The sequence below is a fragment of the Zalophus californianus genome, chromosome 2 (assembly GCF_009762305.2).
Source record: "Zalophus californianus isolate mZalCal1 chromosome 2, mZalCal1.pri.v2, whole genome shotgun sequence".
Lineage (NCBI taxonomy): Eukaryota > Metazoa > Chordata > Mammalia > Carnivora > Otariidae > Zalophus > Zalophus californianus.
Genome location: NC_045596.1, coordinates 200,088,141 through 200,106,132, shown reverse-complemented (window position 1 = coordinate 200,106,132; position 17,992 = coordinate 200,088,141). Strand labels below are relative to the sequence as shown.

The following is a 17,992-nucleotide window of genomic DNA, read 5'->3' as shown; positions in this document are numbered from 1 at the left end:
GGATCTCTGAGTCTCCGCTCAGGGCCTGTAGTGCAGTCTTCTTTTTTTTTTTTTTTATTCTTTTTAACCACAAATGTAGGAACACTTTATCTGTTGAGGATACATTTGATATGGGGAAAAATCTAAATAGTCTTAAAAAAATCAAGTCTGGTGAATATGGTAATGGCCCAAGCTAGGGAATCCTACTCTGGGTTTTGACACTGTATAAGTTATTAAAGATGTAGGCTTAAAAAATTAAAAATGTAGTTTTGTGGGATGAGTGAATAATGTCAGCAAAACCCTGAATGTGAACTTTGTTGTCAATCAGAGTATGACCTCTCGAGGTGCCGTTTTGTGGGAATACCAAGTATGTGGAGACACAGGCTCTGGGATGTACTCTATCCATGAGTCTGTCCGTTCTGGTGAAGGCGGCTGGTGGATCTGAGTGGCATCCCTCAATATATTTAGCAGTAATAAATATCCCTCCCCTCAGGTCTCTCACGCTGCGATGACAGTAAACATGTCTGTCCAACCACAGGACAGATGGACATGAAAGTGCCAAATCAGTGGCAGCAACACCAAGACACACGTGAAATAAAGGTGACATTTTGTGAAGAGGCCCTTTTGATTTTGAACATGATTTTCATGAAAAAGAAGAGGGAAAGATGGGGAACTATAAACGATAAGCATCCATGTACATCTCCAATAAAGGACTGGGGCCATGTTGCAGGGACATCTGGCTCAGTGGCTGGATGATGGAAGTCACCATCAATAGCAACATCTTGGTTCACATGGGTCCACTCTGGGTGTTGTGAAGACAGAAATGAAGGCCTAGACAGTGTTGTGAAGATAAATAGGAGTGCCTGGGCATGGCTAGATCTCCCCTCACACAGATTCCTCTCACACCTAATTCCTCCAATACTTAGTTATCATGAGATGTAATCCTACTTTATCTAAAATGTACAAAAATCACTGGGTGGGTGTAACAACAGAGCTCCCAAAGGATGTGCATCCAAATTTTTTTTTCCTTTGTGATATTTAAAAAACCCCACCAATGGACTTGTCTTACTGTATATTTGTTCAATGCTACAATCAAGTTTCAGCCTTCTTCCCAAGGCCTTCCTGTCTACCGCCATTTGGTAAACTGACCTCCTGCTTCTGGCTGGAGAAACTCCCTCCTTTCTTATAGGGAGGTAGCCTATGTAGAGTTAATGGCAAATATGGTATCTCCAAAGGACAAAGTGTTGATTACTATCAAATAGCTGGGGATCTTAGATCTCACTGAATTTATTTATCTTATTTTGTGCAAATTCCTGATTTTTTGGTGATGATATGTGGAATTTTTACTCCAGGGCACAGGGCATGCCCCACTGGAAAGACCCCATGGCATAGGGAATGCCAGCTGGGTGGAAGGATCTGGCAAACACCTTGGCTGCTTTGGGTCTTGTTGTGATGTTTGAAATGGTTAATATTGGGTAAGCTCTGAGAATGGTGCTTGACACTGTGTAACCTGTAGAGAAGTGTTTGGATATAAATTGTTTTCATTAGGATTTGAAATTTCTAAGAGCTAATAAGTAAAAGATTATCTCTCTACAGATTTCTAGTCTTAAAAATCCCCCAGTTTATATTAATTTGAAGCTAACAGCTAAAAAAAAGAAAAGAAAACAAAAACAAAACAAAACAAAATAAAAAAAAAAAACACCTTTCAATCTCTCAGATCAGACTTGGAGATTTACTGTGGGTCGTTTGTGAGTTTCCCAATGAAAAACCTTTCTCTACAGCTTGTAAAAAGTTAGGAGTGAGCAGGTGTTAGAGAAGTTGATGTACCTTTGACATTTGCTCAGATATGAGGCAAATAAATAAAAGATAAAAATCAATGATATGTGGCTAATACAGGTTAACTATTTGAATAAAACATGTCCTCCCATAATACAGAGTACCAGCAATGACACACTGTTTGATTGAATACCTGTTGTGAGCTAATTTCATTTCAAAGTTAAAATTTTTCAACTCCCAGGTTTCAGGGAAGGTTCTTCACCAAAAAACAAACAGGAAGATGGATGCTTTTATAAGTAAAAGGCGGGGAGAGAGGAGGCAGTCCCCTGAGCTTGGCACCTGTATCTCTCTGTTTCTCCCTTCCAGGTCACACCTGGGATTTCCAATCTCTGTACAAATAACTTCAACGTTTTAGGTGACGGGGTAACCTAGACATTTAATTTTACCAAGAAATCACTTTCAGGAAAACAGATATTGGTCACTAGGGAATATTTTCACTTGTAAGCAAATACGCTGTGATGAACATTACAGGGGATACAGGATGTGTACTATCTCCTGCATGAGAACATCATAAAGGCTGCAGTTCTGTTTTAAAGGTTTGGCTTAGTTTTATTTTCTCCTGTATATGACTCCATCTGTTTCCCGTTCAAGGTAATGAAGTTACAGATTACTAAAAAACATTTAATACCGAGGATTTGTGGGAGATGGGGGAAAATCAGGCTTTCAGAGGAATAGGTAACAGAGAGTAGCTCTCTTGCTTTCCCTGTGGGGGCCTGAACGAACCCTAAGCTCTCATACTCCTCTACAAATGGATTCGGAACAGCGAGTGAGTAGCTTTAAGAACACTTTCCAGGCTGTATCGTGGCCTTCAAAATCACGTGCCTTTATTCAGGAAAGCTGACCACTTTCTCCTGAAATGCCACATTCAATATGAAGATGCTCAAAGTTTGCGTTCTAGAGACCAGGGGGTTCCGAGTGCACCGCACACAGCATCCACGTGCGGGAAGCAAGAGAGGGACTATGAACAAAGCGTCCACGGTCACTGTCATAATGACCCATGTTGTCATCTACTGGTCATTCTGGAATCGAAGTTACTGAGAGCCTACCACGTGTTCACAGTAGAGGGCTGAGGGACGCCCAGCTCTGTCTTTAAGGTCCTGGGTGTAGCAGGGAGACTAACCTGAGCTACATGACATCACGGCTCCACAAGAAAAAGTAGAGTCATCCATATCATAGAAATAACTCTGTCATTGCTCAAGGTGGGAACCCGGGCCGAGCTGGGGTGAGGGTCTGGCCAGTGAGGCACCTCCCTCAGTTGCAAACTTTAAGAGCATGCCTGGACGCTCAAACAATATGTTGGTGCAATATTTGGAAACATCAAAAGGAATGCAAAACAAAACAAAACAAAAAAACAAAACTGTGATGAACAAAATATCAACCTTTCACATAAAGAGAGATGTATTACTGCCTTCTCCTCTGGCCTGGGGCCCAAACTGGGGGCCAACACTGAGCTTGTGGGAGGTGGGGCACGGGGAAGGCATAGACACCGGGAGCGCAGACATGAGTGGCGGCATCGGCTGTTTTGGGGAAGTGAGAGCAGGAGAGCAGGTGGTACCAGAACCAAATTGCCAGCAGGTCCCTGAAGCTGGGAGATGCTGTTCTGGGTGTGGCGTGGGTGCGGAGTAGAATTTGGGGCCGTGAGCAGGTACACAAGCTCCTTCCCCTGGTAAAGTAGGAGGATCTCCCCGAAACTGGGGGACTGCAGGTTAGAATCCTGATGGCAGTCACTTAGAAGGTGCCGTACAGGTACTAGAAGCCTGTGAGAACCTAAGGCTGAGGACTTAACAGGTGAGAATCGAGACTGGGGACCATTTAGGTGGTAGGCCAGCAAGGGTGAGGAACTCTGCATTTGGTGGATGATATGGAAGCAGAGATAATACCCAGATTATATAAAACAGGTGATAATCATGGGGGTTCACCTGGGAAGGGGATTCAGGAGGTGTAACAGGGTTTGAGGAAGGCAGGAAGTGTGCATCCGGGGTAGACTGAGTTGCACAGGTGAGGGTAGCACCCAACGAAGTTGTGTGGTCACCTGAGCTGTAAGTAAAGATTCCTGAGTCAGACAGACAGCTGATGGGTGGTGGCCAAGCTTGAGGCCTGAGTGGGGGGAAGACCGTGCAGAGTTTAAGGGGCCCTATACATCAAGGTCTTCCCATAATGGAGGTAAGCATGGAGCACTGGGTGTTACATGAAAACAATGAATCATGGATCACCACATCAAAAACTAATGATGTATTGTATGGTGACTAACATAACATAATAAAATTTAAAAAATAAAAATGAAAATAATGGAGGTAAGTGAAAAGCACCTGCTCTGCCCAGGGAATCACTCCGACCACGTCCACCATGCAAACAGTTAATTGGGCCCCGGACACGTTCTTCCTCTTGCAATGCTGTGTTTGGGATGCTTTTCTCTAAAAAGGCAGGCTGGATCACTGTCCTAATGAGCACATCCACAGGCGGACCCCTCCCTCTTTCTCCTATAAAATACTATCCCTCCAACTTCAAGTCACTTATTTGTATTTCTGAATTTCGTTTCTGGAAACTCGATTTTCCTGGAGCCTAAAGGCCTACACAGAACAGCACTCAGACTTTCAGACCTGCTCTGTTCCTTCCTTCTCATAAGTAATCCACTGGCCTTCTGATACAAATGTAATTTGAGTCTAGTGCCTCGAGCTAGCAATCTTACTACTAACCCGTGTAGGTTGGTCCTAAGACTATGAGAAACCTGAGCCAGTACCTCCCGTGGGACAAGATGCATGTTCAACTTTTGCTACACCTCTATTGCATCATGATGTGATTATTAAGTAACAGCAGTTTTGAAAGGACTTTAAAAGTGTGTCATTTGAGGCCCCAAAGAGTAGCTCCGGGAGCTGATCACTGCGTGATTGCTAGTGCACACGCACAGAACACCGCTTCGGGGGAGAGTCCATACCAATGCAGAGCGGGGACGGGTAGTTCCAGCGACGCACAGTTCCCGGCATGCAAGAAATGTGGGACCGGCCCTGTTTAAGAGAAAAGGAAATAAAACTCACATCACTGCAGACAGAGTTTGTAAGGACTCAGTGTGAGACTATCTGTACTTCCTTTGGTTTCCTTTTTAAATTACAAACTGTAAATCGTGGAATGTAGTCCACTAATGTTTGTCAATGAATCATATACTTGGAATCAAGATAGAAAAAAAAAAAATTCCATAACCACACTGTACTTCTTTTCACGAACACCAAAATCTTGCAGTGTCCATTTCAATGGTCTGTTTGTGACATGCTCCTTTCCTTGATGCTTAACGGAATGGCTTGGGAAAGACACATCTTTGTGTTTTTTTTTTTTTCTTTTTTCTTTTTTAAATCATCAGAAGTTATAGCTGTTGATCTGGGAGGCTGTAAATGATTAGGAAATACTGGGGATCCATCTGAAGGGCGGAAGGTCAGCAGTATGTGATCTGCTTCTGAGAAGGACCTTCTTCGTCACCTTCCCTGCCTAGAGTTCACCTACAAATCACACACCCCTTATGGTCCCACAAAGAACTGGGCCAGTTCCTCCTTCATCAGAGAAAAAGGAGGCTTAATATTCATTGTATTATCAGACAGGCTCACAAACTGCCAAAGAATTGTGGCCGCAATAAAATGAATCCTCATCACCCACAGTCTCTTTAGCCTTTAAATATAGGAAGTTTTCAACATTCAACCTTCAAAAAGATTGTCCTATTACTTCTGTTTTATTTTATTTTATTTTTTTTAAATATTTTATTTATTTATTTGAGAGAGAGAGAATGAGAGATAGAGAGCACGAGAGGGAAGAGGGTCAGAGGGAGAAGCAGACTCCCTGCTGAGCAGGGAGCCCGATGCAGGACTCAATCCCGGGACTCCAGGATCATGACCTGAGCCGAAGGCAGTCGCCTAACCAACTGAGCCACCCAGGCGCCCCTATTACTTCTGTTTTAAAAATCACACAGCAGCAAGTTAAATTCTGTGTTTTGTGCTAAAATCTCACTCTAATGGAGAAGTAGTAAATGGGCACACCTCTGTGCAGACTATTCGTTTCTATTTATTTGTTTCTTCCGTGTGACTCGGTGGTCTCATCTGCTGTGGGTACTGATCTTGTGAGTTTCCATTTGCCACCCATAATTGGCACAGAGGCAATTGGAAACAAATCTTTAATTCATGTCAAATAATCCCAGTCACACTGGGGACGCATCAAACAAGAATTTGCACTGATGCAGTTATCAATGACAAACCAATTCCCTAAGCTCAGAAATATTTCATACACGATTCATCTGCCACAAAACTCATTTTCTAATACTTTCTGATATGTTAAAAAGTCATTAAGGCAAAAGGAGACTGTATTTATTCTTAAAGAAGACCTTCTGTGCAGTACATTTCCTGCTAACATTCATGCTCTGTGTGCACTCATTTTCTGATCCGTTAAATTATCTTTAATAAATTTCTTCCTGAATTATGGAAAACGTAAAGTGCAAAGGCCTTTAAAGACATTTATCGAAGACTACCAATAAAATAGTCATTTATTATCAATCTAGGTCATACTCTGTTATTGATTTTGGCACAAACATTTTATATTAGTTATTCCAGCTGAAATGCGTATCATGGATCGAAAACAAGATAGGACCCTGTCTATGTATTTACTAGTTTAAAATAAGAATTTTCTGTTTTCAGCTTTTCATCTTGTAAAGGATGCCGAAACAGGGCTGGGGAAGATGGAAATCCTCAAGCACACAAAGGTGCAGGATTCCCTCTGCGTGTCATGGGATAGCACCTCTGTACCGCATCCGGGAAGCTACCTGAGCAGGCAGGTCATGCACATCTGTGTGTGAACTCTTCACAAATTATATGTCATTCATGCACGCTGGGATTATGTTAACGTGTTAGCAAATGTGTTGTCCATTTTTATCAACTTAAAAAAAAAAAAAAGCCAGGATCCTTTTTCACTCCTGCGAATGCCAAATATGGCAGCTTGTGAAGTCAAAGCTTGGCCCAGTCCCTAAAGAAGACCCAATACCTTAGTTTGCATTTGAAAACCAGAGCTAATGAGCAGCCTGGCAGGGCTCTGCAGATGTGTATCCACAGGCCTTTATCCGCCCGCATTTTTTTTTTTTTTAGAAACAGATCTTTTTTTTTTAAGATTTTATTTATTTATTTGAGAGAGAGAGAATGAGAGATAGAGAGCATGAGAGGGAAGAGGGTCAGGGGTGCTTGGATGGCTCAGATGGTTGAGCGGCTGCCTTCGGCTCGGGTCATGATCCCGGAGTCCTGGGATCGAGTCCCACATCGGGCTCCCTGCTCAGCGGGGAGTCTGCTTCTCCCTCTGCCCGCATTTTGTTAAACAACCCATCCTAAGGAGGGTCCTTCCAGAATCCTCCTTTCTGTGTTCTTCTCTGAGGGCTGCAAAGGTGTCATTTAGAAAAGGATTCTCATAGTAACTGCAAAGTGACATAATGAATGAGTAGAAAGAAGATGAACATCCATGAGCAAAGCAAGTATTCATGTGTGGGAATTCGTGTACATTTATAAAGCAAGCAAAAAAAAAAAAAGGACATAATAATGGCTTATCAGTATGTCCTGTGGTGTCCCTCTACGTGAAGCCCATGGGATGTGACTCAGAATTCTTTATACTATAACGTGGTTAAGTTTTGTCTTAAAGAATCTGTTAAAGTAGCCTCCGTGTGCTTGTTTAAAAACTTGCTTAGAGGCAGAACCTGTATGCAAGGCCCCTCAGTAACTCTTAAGCTTTGCAAAGAAGGGTCTGCCCATCCTTTCTAGAGTCCTTGCAATTATCACAGTGCCCACCAACATCCGCAGGTTGTGGCTGTTTTTATGAAGGTGACTTCCCACACTGATGTTAGTTTATAGTAACAGCGGCAATGGTTCCTTCGCTGTGTCCTGCACAGGTGCTCGCCTGGGATGCCTTCCCAGCTCTTCTCTCTCCCCGCACCGTCACCCCCCAGCTCAGCTTCCCCTCCTCATCCAGGAAAGACCTGCCTCCTAGCTCCCACATCATGGGGTCGCCCAGGACAGACACAGGTTTGTGTGTGATGCGAGTCGGGGGTGCTCCGTCAGCGCTCAGGGGTTGCTGGCGCGTCTGTGACTTGTCCCCGCTCTGCAGTGTTTCTAAGCAGACAGCCCAAAGTACTCTATTAGCCGAAATAACCAAAGAGGAGACACATAATTAGGCTTAACTTTTTCTGCTTGACTGTGTAATATGCATGCGTAGACTATTAACAGTCATTGTTGGCAGGGAGAATCCTATAAGAATTATGCCAAGTGACAGAAACTATTTTGCGAGTAAGCCTATTTATGATTAGACTAGAAAAAAAAAAAAACAGAACGAATGTTGGTACATATTAGGTTATAAAAGTTCATGAAAACTTTTATATAAAATTATAAAAAATGATAACAACTCCTCAATATTTCTTGGAAATCATTGAAACCTATTATTTGAGCACCACAGTACCTGGCACAGAGTATGTATGGAATGATGATCTGCCCAACTGACCATGAGAACAGTGTGCACAGGGGTTGTTGGGGTGACACTTTGAAAGAGACTTGTGTCAATACTTTGTCCCTTAGAATTTTATCTTCATACTTATGGGGAGAACATAACATTTTGAAATAAAATAATTATGAAAACAAGATGCTCAACTATGAAAGAATGCATCCTCGTTAGAAGCTATTTCCACATTATAATTAAGATTACCAGCACGCATGGATTAATGCGACTACTTTGATTTACAAACAGAGTGAGAGAAACTAAATTAGCTCTCCGGGTACAAATCTCGGGCATCAGCTTCACCGAGCTGGCCAAGGACTCCTATGTTTAACCCTCTTTATTCCCAAATCCCAAAAGGAAGATACCTGCAAGGTGTACCCAGGTTCACACTGGAAGGAGAGGACATCATTCACCATATACCGATCTCCTATTTTGATGCCGTTGCTGGGAAGGGCTGGTTCTTGGCATGCGGAGAGACCCACAGCTGCAGAAATGCAGGGACAAATGCTTAGGAAGTATGCAATATAAACAACATGCTTATTTTTGGAATAACAAAATAGCTTTTTTCCCCTATTGCTCTCCTCCTGAGGAAATGAACAAAGACCTTAATTCTTTCTCTTGTTAGTCTACCAAGAAGACTTCAGGCAACTTTAAATCAGCTGTTAGCTAATGCTCAAATACATTTCATATTCAGCATGCAGTGAATCAAGCTTTTCCTTAAATAATAAAATTTGCTCCTTTAAATAAGTAAAACTAAGGTTTACTATTATATACTCCAATTCCAACACATGCACATTTTAAAAGGTCCTTTAAAATTATGTTTCTTATTATATGCAAAACCCATGACAATGCTCTCTTGCTTTCTTGTTTTTCAAGCATAGTTGGCAATCTTTATGAAAAATTTTAAGTGTGATTCTGGGAATTCTATCCTTCCAGAAAAACATAATATGAAAACAAATGTTTTATATTCTCTCTCTCATTTAAAGATAACAACAAAATTCTCATGAACAGTGTGTTCTCAGATAAACAGGACCAATATTTACAGATCCTAAGACTATAATCAGGCACTTTTCTAGATGGAATTGCCTTTAGTTAGGGCACTGACAATTTTTTTAATGCATCATGTAATACTGGCATTCAGCCTAAAATATAGAAAAACTAATTCTAAGTATTTAGCACTGATACCTCTCTCTATAAGCCCCATAGCACAGATAGACAAAATATGCAGCTTTGGTATTTTATAGAATAAAAAATGCATCTGAAATGACGCTAAAGATGTGGGGATTGCAAAAATTCCTTTTCATCAGTGTGGTACGTCTGCTCTCATCCCAGGTTACACAGGACGGATGGGTTTTCCAGGGTGACAGATGGGGAAGGACATTACAGCAGCCCAGCTTAAAGTTCTTCATGTGACCTTGGACTTCTACTCCAGCTCTTGGTCACCACACTAATAGGAATGAATTGGTCAGATTAGTTAACTGATTGGGACTAGGGGCTCTGAGTAATATGGCTGGGATGGGGAAGGTGGGTCATCTTTAATCAATCCAGAGGCAAAAACTGGTGGGAAATGGAAGAACAGGTCTATGCAGGGCAGCCAGCTGCACAGTTGTGGGTCCCAGAGCAGGATGAAGATGCGCGCTGCTTGCCTTGCACACGGGACCTCATCCACGCGTGTGGGCGCTGTGTCCAGCACACCGCTTCTGTGCATGTGCACACCCCCGCCCCAGTCTTCACTTACACAAAGATGAAATTACCAAGAATTCCAAGATGGGCTGCAGCAAGCGCAATAGGCTTCTGCAAGCAGGAGTCAATGTAACTCCATGTGGTGCCCACCCACGTGCCCAGCAGGCTGGTTCCAGATTACAGAGCCTGTGCCGGCCGCTCCTGGGGAAACCAGACATGCTGATGACCATGTATCATTATACTAGACGCATGATATTACTCTAAGTCTCACAAGAGCTAGTAACCACGACTCCTTGTATCTGATATTAAAGAAAGGACAAAGTGAAGTCAAATTAACAGGTCAAGTTTTCCAGGTATAGGTATGTACATATTAAACCCGTCTCTCGGTGCCTACGTGAATGGTCCATTGGCCTGCATTGAATTGCTCCACTTCCTTGCTTTTCAAAGTCTGGTATGAGAGCTTGACAAAGACATACACTTTTGGATCTAGCTCAGACCTGTTGAATCAGAACAGTCCTGTTAACACCATCCTAACAATTCTTATGCATTAAAGTTTGAGAATCACCAGTTTGATTCACTTTCCCCCCAAAGCTGAAATGAAGCAAAGAGAGAAAAGTGTCTTTATTTTTTTCATCAACGGTGTGATTGTTCATTTGAGAACACCATGCTACTGAGTTTGCATCAGAATGGACACCGCTGGTACATAAACTAGCTGGATAATTTCAAGCCTTGGAACACATTGATTTTATCTGGGATGAGGAGGTATGAAGGGTCATCACGGAGTTTTTCTACTGGAATTGTTTCTTCCCTAAATGGCTATATGTTAAAAAGTATAAAACACCATATGCATTAAGTGGGGAAATGTTTTTTTATTCCCAGCACAAAATTTCAAGATAATTGGGGCTTTATATTTATATATGATAAAATTGCTAAATATAGAAAGATATAATCACTTAGGCCTTTATCTTGTTTTGTTGGTATAAATCTAATTTATCTCTTTCTTAACTCTAGAATGTACATTGTATTTAAATTTTACCCTTTCTCCTATCACATCATAGCAAGATCACCTACCACCTGTCACTAATTTTTTTTTTTTTATTTGACCCTGGAAAAAAGTACTTAAAACGCCCTTTGTAGGAGTGCCTGGGTGGCTCAGTTGGTTAAGCGACTGCCTTCGGCTCAGGTCATGATCCTGGAGTCCTGGGATCGAGCCCCGCATCGGGCTCCCTGCTCGGCAGGGAGTCTGCTTCTCCCTCTGACCCTCTTCCCTCTCATGTGCTCTCTATCTCTCATTCTCTCTCTCTCCAATAAATAAATAAAATCTTTAAAAAATATTAAAAAATGCCCTTTGTATAAATTTAATTACAACTTGAAATACTAAAAAGCTAATTTTTGGTGATATTACATCATCATTGTGGTATATTTCAAGTGTACAGAGAGACCAGAGAATATCAATAACCCAAAAATATTCAAAATAAACTGATAACATATTTTGAAATTTTTAAAAAATGTAACAAGTAATTCTAAGTTAAATTCTAGTTATGAAATACCCATGCCTTTACATATAAGATACAACAGGCTTTTACCTACTATATTTATTTATTACATGGTGATTGATATGTATGTATTATATGTTAATTTATTTTCATTTTCTCCTTCCTTAAATTCTACGTGTAAATCCTATTCATCGTCTGAATAAAAACCAAAAACTTGCATTTATCTGTACCTGTGGGAATTGTAATACATTTTCTGAATAAATTAAAAGCATACATAAAGTCATTTTAATCAGTGTTTGATCTGATGACTCAGGAAGCCGTTATATGCTGACCCAGATGTTTGATCTGTAGACAGAAACATCCTCCCATCACTTCGCAATGTCACGAGGTACTCAGTATATGGTAGATATGGTAGAAGCTAACAACACTAAGATATTTGGTGTCTCTAGGGACATTTCCTAGTAACAGCATCTACATATATTTACATACAGATAAGTAAATAAGTGATTGATATGATCATCCACAAATATTAATTGAACTACCCTGGACCAGAGTCCGAGTATGTTCCATACATCACGTTTCTCTCCTAACAATGCAACTCTGGCAACACTGAGTCAAGTTGCAGTGAAAACAAGGAATTTATGTCATGAGTGGAAGATTTTTATTCTTAGGTTTAGAAAACCATGACTCTAGCGGAGGGGAGAGTTAAAGGTGTGGCAGATTCAGATCTCCAAACCAGCTGGGTTTGAAGCACAGCCCCAGACAGAAGTGTTCAAAACAGCGGTAAAGCACCATCTCCTGTCATCTACAGGATCCAGATAAAACCCTTTAGAGAAAGAGCAACCGAGTGCATTATGGACCCAAACAGGAAAACGGGGAAAGAGGCGGGGCAGCCCCAGAAATGTTGGTAACAATGTAAGGCAACAAGTCTTTTAACTTAGAAGACAGAACAATGAACTTTCTGACCCCTAGGGGACAGGAGGAGGTACACTGAAGAATTTTTGGTACAGAAAGAGGGCAGACTACTTGCATTTAATCATTATGCTAATCAAAGTGTGAAATAAAAAAGATAGGAGAAGAAATAGACAGGGAAATAAAAATGAGCCGGAAGGAAAGTCAGTTTAAGTCCATACATGCGTCCATTACTTTTTAAAGCACCTAAAAAGAGAAGAGTTTTAGAAGAACGTTGTTGGAGCAAACCTGATTTTTAATGTTAACTCATAGGTGGTGGTATCATATACGTGACAGGTACAGCTGTAAAGCCAGTCAAATAAAAGATACTGATTTAGACATAAAATGAGACATTCGGAAGGCATATACAAATAAAAGAACTCTAAAATCAAGTTGTGACACAAAACCATCTGGCAAGAAAATTCAAAATTAATTTTTCAAAAAGAGAGACATCTGGTAGAGTATATTGTCATTTTGTAAGCAAAAGTTTTTATAGAAAAGATTTCTAGTTTTCTCAAAGTATGGCATATTTATATTCTGTACTATCAATGACGTTATAACAAATGCTATAAAGCTAGGTTTCTTTAAAAGGTGGTTCATAAGCCACCTGATTCTGAACCATGAGGAATTCCAATTAAATGTGATAATAAGAGGCTAATTGTTGAGTGTTCTAAAGATTTAGATTTATTCCTATAAAGCAATGAAAGAGGGAGAAATATTTTATGTAGCAACACATTTCACATGTAAAAATTGGACATTTTGAAATGTGTGGATTTAAAAAGTTGGGATTCGACTTAGAAGGTAGCTCAAAAAGTCTGTATTTCCCCATGTGTCTAGTCTGAGAAAGCAAAGGATATTAAAAAAAGCCATTAAAAAGACAAGTGTCCTAGTTTGACCAAATCTATAGCTTAATGGCTTGACCTGCCAATGACCATCAAATGTGGAAGTTATGAACCAGATTATAACAAGTAGCCTCATCGGTTCTCTGGAAGGTATTGTAGTCATTATCCCAAATTTATTAGATAAAATTCAGAGAACCGTTTGCTCAAATCTTGAGAATAAAAATAATTTTGAAATGCATGATAAACATGCAATGTTTGTCCAATGTTGGGAGCAGGAAAAGTGAGCCTGTGTAGATACAGTTGAGACAACTTTGAGCATTTTTTGTCAACTTAGCATTGTCCTCATTTTGACTGGTGTAATGTATGATTTTCAAAGATCACAACTTAAAAAAAAAAAGCATGTCATTCTAGCTGCACTGCTCAAAACAATAATCAAGATAAAAACCGCAGACAGAGGAAAGCAGAGATGAAAGGTGAGACTACTAGAGCTGGGTTAGCCTGTGACAAGGGCAAAGAGGTCAAAGAACATTTGCAGATACATGAGCTTTATTAAATATATAGGTAGGTCATCCCAAGCACTATAGGGATACATAGGCTATTCCTTAATTTTTGAAAAGAAAAAAAAATGTTGAGCCCATTTTTTTGTAACTAAATTAATAATAACCATCCCCTCGCATAAAATTAGTTAAGTAAAAATCTTCCATTACATGCATATAGGTATAGTGTAACCTAAAACAGAAGTGTTACTGATAGTCTCTGTAAACCCATAAATCAAAACCTGCATTAAAGGTCAGACACTGTGTTGGAAAACAGGCGAATAAAGACATCACAGTTTCACTTAGGGAGATGCCATGGGAGGCTGACAATCCATGAACTAAATGTCAGATGTCATGATCACATAAGCATGAACATAACAAGTGTCACCCTGTGCATTCAGACTTCCAAATTACATTGTTTTATGAGTCAATACATCTCCATGATAACTGAATGTGTATAGAGAAACTCCATAATCACGTATCTGAATTAAAGAAAAGAAACTACTTTTTAAATCATTGTCTAGGAATTTAGCATGTATGTGGAGCTAAAAATATTTTCTCTTTTCTGTAAACTGTGGGCATGTTAAGTCCACATAATAAGTGCTTTCTTTACTCTTCCCACTTAGTGGATCATAAGGAATCTTCAAAGCAAAAGGGATTGTGTGCCCAGTGTCAAGAGATGTCATAGCATAAATTTGGGGAGATAGAACATTGTATCTCTCTTAGAGATTTGAAAAGTATTATAATAAAGGCACAGAGAAATCCTACAGAGATGAATCCTCTTCAACTTTATTTGAAAGATTTCTAAAATGTATTACAGGACCATTTCGGTCTGCATACTACCCATGAACAACACAGGACAGGAGTGTCCTGCAGAACACTTTGAGAAGCACTGATCTTGTCAAGTATCCTCAATCACGGGGAGAGGGAAAGTAATTGCTCCAAGCTCACTAGACCAGGAAACAGCTGGGCTACCCACTCTGCCTTCTGACTATCAGTGAATTATGTGTTCCTCCACCACAAAGCGGAGCTCTGTTAAAATTGTTCCTGTTCCATCAACTTGCTCAGTTTCCCTAATTAAACTGTAGATTCCAGGGGAACCCGAACTGGTTCCTTCTCCTTCATTAGTGCTATAGGCTGGATGTTTGTGTGTCCCTCAATCCCCAAAATGTGTATGCTGAAGCTCTAATCCCCAAGGTGGTTTTTGGAGGTGAGGTCTTTGAGAGAGAATTAGGTTTACATAAATTCATGAGGGTGAGACCTCATGATGGGATTAGTGCCCTTATGAGAAGGGAAAGAGAGCTCTCTCTCCAGACACATACTCCAGGAAAGGCCATGTGAGCACGCACTGAGAAGGTGGCTGTTTACAAGCCAGGAAGCAGATTGTCACCAGGAACTAAATATGCTAGCACTTGGATCTTGGACTTCCCGGCTTCTAGAACAGTGAGAAATAAATGTCTGTTGTTTAAGGCTCCCAGCTTGTGGTGTTTTGTTATAGCATCCAGAGCTGACTAAGATGGTTTTTACATAGCATGCATCTAGCACATGGCCTAGAATAAGCATATATACTTTTGTGGAATTGATAAATGGATAAAAGGATAATAAATTATGGCAAAATGATCACAATTACTAGTTAAAAATATTTTGGCTGCTAAATAACATGTTCTCATATTTCCCATTAATAAAGAACAAATGCTATGAAATAGAACATATTAACTATCCCTAGTGACATATTGCTAAATATCCTCTCACTTGTAGTGAAAAGAGAAACATCCTGTCTTACAGAGGATCTTCAGTAATGTGTGTATGGCTAAATTTTTATGCTTTTCTTCATGATGAGAATGATCACTTAAGCTATAACTGTGTCAGGCTTCTTTGCCATAGGGATATTTATTACAAATTAAAGAATTTTTTTTCCACTTAAAACTGTACCAGACACACATATAGCTCAGGAAACTTAGAACATTAAATGTAGTTGAAATTTTTAAATGTCAAACCTTACACTTGAACTTAACCTCAATTACACAAAAAGAATCTAATGGTATGTGCATTTATTTTTGTGTCCAGGGTTTCTGAAAAAAGGTCAAATATGTGTTTAAAATGATAACAATGACAATAATTTTTTAAAGTATCTTGGATTGTTTAATTTATATATCAGATAGACTAATGGTAATACTTATCAAATAAAATATAGGCATTTAATACATGAGACTATATGTATGCATATTCATACTTAACACATGCTTTTATGTTATGTTTTTGCTTTTCATTAAATAAGCAAATATAAAATATTCGATTTAATTGAAATTCTTAATATTCAATAGGCCAAATCATCACATGAACTGACTGAATCAGGAACTTTATTGAAAAATGTATTTTTAGTAAAATATACTGATGATTTTAATATCCTTTTCTTGGTTTGATGTTTTATAACATGATTTAGCAAACAATGTCCCTTGAGCCAAATCTGGTCATGCTTATTTCTTTCTGTACTGACTCCTTCCACTAGTCCTCAAGCTGAATATATTTTCTCTGGCCCTTTACAAAAAGATATTGCTGACCCATGTTTAATAGTATTCTATCATATCCTTAAGGTGTAATACTAAACACTTTCATATAGATATTTGATCATTGTAAACATACATTTGTGGTATTTACTATTATAAAGACTTGAAACATTACAGACTAATATGAACATTCTTAGATAATAAAATATCTATACTGCCAGAAGTCTGCAAATAAACCATATTCATAAGACAAATATGAAATAATTTAATATGTTGGATCTTACTTAAGCTTTGATTAGCATGGTTTCAAAAACTCAACTCTAACCATATCTTTAAAAACGGAACAAAACAAAAAACTACAACTGTGTACAAACATTCAGGCCAAACATACTATTTGTTAGCAGACTAAGAAATTGGTAGTACAATAATAAAGTAAAGGAATATATTTTTAAAAATACTCTTTGCTCTTTGAATGATGTGAATTAATTTAACTAGTCCTTCAACTGTTTAACTCTTATTAAAAAAAAATACATCAAGTCTAGGAGTGATGTCTCAAGATGGCAAAATAGGAAGCCCTAGACCTTCCTTGCCCTATGGAGATACCAACTTAACAACAATACAGACAAATTGCCCTTGGAAGAAATACAGAAATCAGTTAAAAGGTTCCTGAACCCCAGAGAAGCAAAAGCCAACTGCACTGAAGTTGGTTGGAAAATTCATGGCCATAGATCCTCTCCATAACACAGTAAGCATTACTGGAAAGAAAGTCCCAACTCCTGAGTTCTCCCAGTGAAGGGAAACAGAACAGTGGAACATATATCCAATGTTCTGACTTTTTAGAAAGCTGCCCAAAGGACTGCTCTCTCTCTTACTTGAATCTAAGGGCTGTTAGGAACAGATGCAAGGTTGGTGTCACAGAACAAAGGCAATAAATGTGGTCTGGTCCACAGTGGAATCTATAGTACTGCAGACAGGAGCAAGGGGGAGCTCAACTACCAAGAGTCCACAGTAGCAGACAGATCTAAGGGGAAGCTCCTGATTAGCAACCAGGAAACCTCTCCTGATGCATGCACAAGCCCTGAGAGGATACAACTTCAGAAAAGGCTTGAGCATTCTTCAGAATCTCTAGTTGGGTCAACTGGTGAAAGTCTCCCCTCTATAAAACCAGATTGCAGAGACTGGGAGAGGTGGCTGATGCTTAAAATGCCAAAGTTGCTATAGATGGTAAAACAACGTACAAAGAAATAGGGGAAAATGGCCCAATCAAAGGGTCAAATTAAATCTTTAGAGACCTACCCTAAGGAAATGGAAATATGAATTACCGAAGAATTCAAAATAACCCTTATTAGACTGCTCAATGAATTATAGGAGAAAACAGACAAATCACTCAACTCAATCAAGAAAAGAATACATGAACAAAGTAAAAACATCAACAAAGAAACAATGAAGAAGGACCAAACAGAAATTTTGAACTAAAGAACGCAATAACTGAATTGACACATCCATTAGAGAAGACCAATGTTAGACTTAAGCAGAAGAAAGAAACAGCAACCTTGAAGAAGTTTGGTCTTTTGAAATCATCAAGTCAGAGGAGAATAAAAGGCAGAAAAATGAATAAGGCTTAATGGAATTACAGAAGACCACCCAGCAGAACAACA

General features: G+C 39.5%; 1 protein-coding gene across 2 annotated transcripts in view; it reads right to left on the bottom strand.

The window, feature by feature from the left end:
- Positions 1-17,992, bottom strand: part of CSMD1 (CUB and Sushi multiple domains 1) — a 2,028,797-nt gene that overhangs the window by 182,576 nt on the left and 1,828,229 nt on the right. For both annotated transcript variants that reach the window (XM_027598604.2, XM_027598603.2), the window contains 2 exons: positions 8,685-8,803; positions 4,751-4,820 (listed from right to left, as the gene is read on the bottom strand). In XM_027598604.2, coding sequence (XP_027454405.2) covers positions 4,751-4,820; positions 8,685-8,803 — 189 coding nt within the window. The remainder of the gene's footprint in view (positions 1-4,750; positions 4,821-8,684; positions 8,804-17,992) is intronic.